The sequence below is a fragment of the Penaeus vannamei genome, chromosome 39, assembly GCF_042767895.1.
Source record: "Penaeus vannamei isolate JL-2024 chromosome 39, ASM4276789v1, whole genome shotgun sequence".
NCBI lineage: Eukaryota > Metazoa > Arthropoda > Malacostraca > Decapoda > Penaeidae > Penaeus > Penaeus vannamei.
The window spans coordinates 21,303,692-21,311,191 of record NC_091587.1 but is presented as its reverse complement, the minus strand read 5'-3'; the positions used below and the strand labels follow the sequence as shown (position 1 = coordinate 21,311,191).

At 33.9% G+C, this 7,500-nt stretch overlaps 1 protein-coding gene across 1 annotated transcript in view; it reads right to left on the bottom strand.

Moving 5' to 3' along the window:
* Positions 1-7,500, bottom strand: part of stas (Transmembrane protein stas) — a 14,711-nt gene that overhangs the window by 737 nt on the left and 6,474 nt on the right. The window contains exons 3-9 of the mRNA XM_027367877.2: positions 5,842-5,989; positions 5,517-5,645; positions 4,784-4,833; positions 3,720-3,868; positions 3,281-3,419; positions 3,016-3,107; positions 1-54 (exon numbers count right to left, since the gene is read on the bottom strand). The exon at positions 1-54 is cut by the window's left edge and continues 737 nt beyond it. Coding sequence (XP_027223678.2) covers positions 1-54; positions 3,016-3,107; positions 3,281-3,419; positions 3,720-3,868; positions 4,784-4,833; positions 5,517-5,645; positions 5,842-5,989 — 761 coding nt within the window. The remainder of the gene's footprint in view (positions 55-3,015; positions 3,108-3,280; positions 3,420-3,719; positions 3,869-4,783; positions 4,834-5,516; positions 5,646-5,841; positions 5,990-7,500) is intronic.

Here is a 7,500-nt window from a genome sequence, read left to right as displayed (position 1 = left end):
ATTCTTTAGGAGGATTGGCACAAGGGAGAGGCAAGCTGCTAGACCCAATAGTACCTGAAAAAATTAAGAAAATATTGGGGACATGTTTTCTTTCAATAATGTACAGTGACTATACTATACTACTATACTTTTTCAGACATAATTACAAGAAATTTTTGTTGTATGACACTGAATGGGGTGTACAATATACACACAAGATAGTAATGTTTAAAAAACATATTCAATTAGTTAACTTTTTTATTCCTATATACACATAAAGGTAGCCATTTCAAAAATTAATTTCCACAATAACAGGCTACATCACACCATAAAATGCTTCTACATGCGATATATCTTTTTATGTGTTAAAAAAACAGAAACTCATATCAGCAACTGTTTATTTATGGTATTGTCAAATGCAAGAATTTCACTTTTTTTCCATTGTTTTTCTACTCAAAAAAGTGAGAATGGTGTTAGATATTTTCTTCTTTCTTTTCAAATTCACTCTTTCTTATTTCTAAACTCATTAAAACCTGTAATCTAATGCCAAAAGACCTACTCATGAACCTAACCTGAATTAGCTTTGAGAAATAATTAAGAAGATAATTTGTCTTTGATGTGCTATCTTTCTTTCAACTTCCCAGTTACCTAGAGAAACAAAGAACCTAAGAAGCAGAAATGGAAAAGTATAATCTATTCTGAACCGTATCCATGTTGACAAATGTAGAAAAGGTATAAATGAGACTGGATATCTTCACAATACAAGAGATGTATTTGACCGGTTTCGATTACGTCTTCATCAGATATACATGTGTATTTCTGATGAAGACGTAATCAAAACCGGTCAAATACATCTCTTGTATTGTGAAGATATCCAGTCTCATTCATACCTTTTCTACATATAATTTATTCTACAAATGACAACATTCATACATGTGTCATTGTTGTAGATATACCACACATCACAAAACGAAAACCTTGACTTTTGTAGTCTGGAGAGTGGTTAATGGGCTAATTATCTAAATGTGCCAGATATCAGAGGTCATATAGCACTACAGAAGAGCATAGTAACAAAAATTGCACAGGGAATGGGAGATTGAGAAGGCAGATGAAAGATAAGCATGTTATTTGGTGGGTTAGATATTTTTGAATGGCCTTAGATGTTTTTGAAAATGTGTTGATTGGGGAGATCTGAGGAAAGGTCTTATGATGGGGAGAATTGGGGATAGATATCTAAGGAGCAGAGGAAGAGACAGGTGTAGGAGAGGATGCAGTAGGAGAAGATGGGGTGGAACATTTAGATTGTTTGTTGTGAGGGTAGAGCGAGAAGGAAGAGGGGGCAGAAGTAAGGAGTCCAAGGAAGAGATACTGGGTGTGATTGGGAAACATTTTTGGGAGAAGGGGGATGGGAAGATCATAGTCACAAGGCAAGCATGTAGGTTGTATTCACATTCTGACCAATCCTTGCTACTAATGAAGGTACAAAATCATTATCGGATGTGGTAGGCCTGGAGTATGTTGGGTAAAGAAGCAGTTTATCCCTCAGGGTTCTCATGAGGGATAGGGGATAGATAGAGGTGCTGTTCAACGGGCCTCTTCTTTATCTAGGACTTGATTTGTGTCCGAATGCCTAGCCAGATGTAGTGTTTCAACTGCAAATAGCACTGCCGTAACAGACTGCACATACCTCTCGCTTGAATAACACCTGGCATAGCACTTCTTGTTTAAGCAATATGGAGCACGAGAACTTGTTCCCTGTTTCACCATAGTTTCACATTTCAAGGCGTACATCTTTTTTAAGAAAGAAGCACGGGAACCGATTTACTGATTCAAAATTATTAACGCTAGTCTGATAGGCCGCCAACGCGAGTGTTGATCCTCAGTTTCAAATTAGCCATTTCTTGTTGATTTCTTTTTAGTAATTAAAAACATATGGTGTGATAATCAACTCTAAACATTTCATATAAATTTGTAATATAACTTTTGTTAACTTTATAGATACTGATACTTTCTTCAAGCAAATTACAGACAATAAGTTTTTAATTGCATCCTGCAAAGCCCGGAGATGTCCAAGAAAAAAGACGCTTTCCTTCATGTTATTGCTGGCTCCCCTCAACTGCCAAGATTTCGCACCAAAGTGACCAATTCAGTCCAGATAGCCATGCTTACAGCAAGATCTACGCATACACCAGTTAAACCGACCCTTAACTAAATGGGAATACTGTGCCCATGGCTCCCTGAGGCCTTTGAGGACTGACCCAAAGCCAGCCTTTTATTCTTGCCACCTGCTATTCACATCTTAGGAAGTAAACAGAAGAAGGGTTTGGAGAAGAAAAGACCATGCAAAATTGGTTGAGCCAAGGGCTGGACCCAAGGTAGGGGAGATCCCTAATATCAAATCTATATTTGATCATAATTTGATCATATTCAAGACCTATTCAACTTCTGGAGCATTACAAGACAAACTCCCCCCACAACAACAGGCAAGATGAAAAACTTTTGCTAAATTACATGCAGTTAGTACTTCACAGAGTGTAAGTCTTCTAAACAAACTATGTAATCCTTTTGCTGTTACTGTTGTTTTTCATCTACAATCTGTATATACATTTTCCAAATCATTTTCCTAGCTTCCAACCACAGTGGTCAAATCTATATTTGATCATAATTTGATCATATTCAAGACCTATTCAATTTCTGGAGCATTACAAGACAAACTGAAAAAGGTAGACAAATATATAGATGGTTAAATAATCTAGACAGAGACAGATGGGTGGGTAGATTGAAAACTAGATACATAATATAGTACCTAGAATATTTTATAAAGCTAGATGGATAGATTTTCTAGAAAGAAGTATGAATGAATGTGGAACTAGTTACTGACACTTCCATTTCCATTGACATATTTCTCACACAAAATCATAAAAATGAAACCATTTACCCTACTTCATAACTTTTTCTATCACAACAGATTTTGTTCAGATAAAGAGATGCATGGATGTGTGGGTTAAAAACAATATAAACAACAGTATAACTCACCACAGAAGTTAAGGAAAAGGCATCCCTGGAAGAAGTTAGTTCATATAAAGTAGTACCTGCTTGTACTGCTAGTATACTCGGTGGGGCAACACCTGCAAGAGACAAGAGCGTTTGATTCTATTCTCTTTTTTTTTAACTCATCGTATCTATACATATCAGCTAAGTTCCTAAAACCAAAAACCTTTCAATTAAGTTTGCCAGCAGACAATGAGGGACACTGAGCACCAGCACATGCCTTTCATGAACAGCAGGTCGTTAATCTTACCTAGAAAAGTTCCAAACCAAAACGGCATCAGAGGCACATTAATGACAGGACTGGTGATGTTGATGAACCAGTTTGGAAGGAAAGGCGTGATGCGTAGAAAGATGATATAGAAGAGTAAATTATCCCTCTGCTTGTCAACCTGTGGATTAAAATAGGTGCTGCAGTCATTCACAAAAATACATGTATTCATAATAACAGCAAATGTAGGACAGTGAAGAAACCTGACATGCTAACTTCTTGAAATACTACATGTAAGAAAAAATAATTTTCAATAGTGATGTCCCAGATAATAAGTTTATAACTGAACATTCCATTATGAATTTACTTTTCCTCTACTAATATATGAAAATGGTAATGATATGGCCTAGAGTTTATATTACTTAAAATAAGAAATTACATGTTTTTTTCACTTTTTACATTTTCACTTAACATAACTCACCTTTTCTTGCCATGACTTTGTGCGTTCTGGCATATATTTAAGGACAGCAGGTCTGCCTGCTAGGTAAGAGAGCAGGTAGCAGAAGGAAGCACCAGTAGCCGAGCAGAAGCAGATAAGCAGCAGTGCTATTTCCCACCTGAAGAGGAAACCTAAGGAAATACATGCTGCTGTTAATAAACAAGCACATAATATCTTTACTTATCTTATTTTTACAGATGTGGTACAACATCAATAAGTGTCTAAGACTTATTCTGTTGTGTCTGTGAAGGTCTGTGTAATCATGAGATAGAGCACTTCATGGTACAGTTTCCAAAGTATGTTTTGTGTGCGACTGTCCCTAAAGATCAGAAATCTCATACACTGACCAAACTATTAAAGATAGCAAACAGAAATTTTCATTATAAAAATCACCAAAGAAAGTATGAAAAAAAAGAGAAAATTCAGCCCCGCAAGGGCTGTGTCCTGTTCCCCCTATCAGAAATAAAAACATTTCTTCAACAATACTCAATAGTTGAAAGTCACACTTTGCAAAAGACTAAAAGAACACAATAATTATAAATCTGTCCTGTAATTTACCATGTATTATATACAGTACTAAAAATATCCAAGTCACGATTAGGAATGCATTTGTACTGCATATAAAAATGTGACTGACATATTGGAAATAAATCCACAAGATTCAGTTAAAGAAAGAGAGAGAAAAAAAAAGCAATAAATAATTTGTACTCCGTTACTTTTTTTCAGGTAGTCTTGTGTCCTAAAAAACATAATAATGATAAAAATACTATTTTCAATCACATCACATAAAACAAAATCCTGGATTATGCTCTCATAACCAGAGCTGTTATCCATATTGTTAATCAAGTGCTACAAAAATTACGGCATCTTTACTTTTTAGCAAACAGAGCAGCAATCTATAGAAGGCATTAGTTTATATTTTCATTTACCTAATCCTATCTTATCATTTAACAAGGATTTCCATTACTTCTGCAAACCAAAATATATATACAATTTAATCTAAGTTTCCTTTTATAGTGATAACTATTCACAATTCTGTAACTTACCTGAGAGAATGGATAAGAAGATGGAACCAGGAATGGCAAATGTTTGTAAGCTGGTATTTACATTAAGGAAGAATTTGATGAATCAAAAATATTTTAAAATATAGAAACAAACAAACAAATAAATAAATAAACAAATATATCCCCTCATTGATAGTGCATCAAATAGATGCCATGACATAACCATGTATTACTTGTATGTGTCATAACTCAGGATGGCTGTACAGAGCACAACCCTGCCAGAAAGACTAAACTGTTGCATAATGATTATGTAACAGAAAATTCTAGTCCAGTCATAATAGGGCTAAAAAAAAAAAGAAAAAGAAAAAAAAAAAAAAAAAAAAAAAAAAAAAAAAAATATATATATATATATATATATATATATATATATATATATATATATAATCCATACACACATATCCATACACACATATACATACATGCATGCATGCATGCATACATACATACATACATACATACATACATACATACATACATACATACATACATACATATATATATATATATATATATATATATATATATATATATATACACATATATATATATAAATATATACATATTTTCATATACACATATAAATATATACATACATACATACAAATAAACATATATACATATACCTGAAATGTAACTTAAGCAATTCATTAATAAAAATTGCTACTGATCTTAAACTTTTTCCTCTTCCTTTTTTAACTACATTTAAAAAGGATACAATATGTACGTCACAAAGACTCCAGCTAGTACTTCAAGGTAATATCTGTTCTTGTAGTGAGACAATACACGACCCAAGTTCTTGGCGTCTTCAATATCTGTTGGTAGCTTTATATATTGATACTCTTCCCTGAAACAAAGTAAATGAACAAATGTAATACCACTAAAAATGATAATAAATAACTGTACTTAATGGAATATAATTCATATTTTTCCAAACCTTAAAAATCAGTACAAGAGCAAGAGAAAACTTGTAACTTCTCGTATATAAACAAAGAAAAGAAAGATAGAAGAAGAAGAAAAAAAACAGCCTGAGGCCAACTTACGGATCCATCTGTGGGAAGTTTGTGTATACAAATGCAAGAGCACTGAAGGACACTAAGAATATAGCAACGAGAGAGAGGAGGGCACGCTGGGTGTCCATACCCTCAGCCTTCTCCGCAGCTCCGCGTTCACCTTTTGTCTGCGACATCTCTGAAACAAAGGAGGGAGCTATAACTAAAAGGGAGAGAAAACTGAAGCACTTGTATGTTTGCACAGGACAAAGATAATGATATGTAACTGAGAAAAAAGTAAGAAAAAACAAGGAGAAAGAGGAAAGTATGCAACAAACTTTCCGTCTACTGAGAAAGTATCATAGGTTGTAAATTTTTTAAAATATTGTAAATAAAAGTTATAAAGGTAGCCATGACTCTACATTGACAGTGCCAGAATTTTCTGTGTGGCACTCATTCCAGTGACTACTGGCAACCATCTAGTTTTTCCAGCAAGTGTTTTGCTGTGGCCCTGTCCACTGGCTTGCTATGGTGAGTCATGGCACATGTACATGTTCTCCTCAAGAAGGGTAGGCTTTCCATGATGACTATAGCAGTGCCAATCATGAAGGGTTGGCTTTCTACAATGGCTATAGACGTGCCCTTCAGTAAAGTGTAAGTGAGTATATGTTTGACCGATGATGAATAAAATACGGAATAATAAAATTAGAAAAAGATTTATCACTGATAATAACTCAGAAATGACAACTAACAGTAAAATTGTATATCTATACATTGCATAATAATGATACACACAATTTCTGTCAAACCTACTTAACCCACTAGCAATGGTGCATTTTCAAGCCAAAAATAATGTTTTCTGGCACTCGGGTGAGTCAGGGAACCTGCCCGCACACTTGCCAACGGGGGCCACATATCAGAGTGCATTTTTCCAGGTGTCTCCTATGTGTGACACCCATAAGTGGGTTAACAATATTAGCAAACAGAAAATCACATAATAAGGCATTCTGAAATTCAAAAGAAGACAGCTTAAATTATCTTCTGTTTGTATCAAAGTCTACTTCATATTAATTGAAACTGATAATTTCAGTTTACTCTCTTTATTATAATATATATTTATCCTTTTAATAAAAAAAGGAAATTTTAAAAGAAATTCTAAAGAAAATCTATGTAAGAACCCTAGATTTTGTAAATATATTGCATTTTAACCTAATGCCACCAGATAAAAAAATTAGATAAGTGGACATAATTATTGGACTGATGGCATACATAAGCAATTTCCCCTGTTTGCACCCAGCTTGACTGTTAGTTTGCGAGCGATATTTAACACCTTAAAAGCTTTTATTTTTTTATGATTTATAAAAATATTATAATTTTGAAGGTTTACCTTCATTATAGGAGATATTGCCTAAAATCTTTAACATATAAATGAAGCCACTACTATCAGAGAAAAACAAACTCCGTCTGACGAGCCAATGGCAGTCATGATACGATGCCATCTGCTTTTTGGTCCATAACAGCCATGGTATGTACCTAATGCCACGTGGCAGCTATTTGTTAAGTAATTACGTTTTTTTTTACTTTGTAAACACTCTTTAAAAAAGGAGAGAAGACAAAAAGTTATACAAATATATATACACATTGATTAATAATGAGGTAAATTTCTTATTCCTTAGGGAATAAAAAAATTGGTTTTAATATACTAAACCC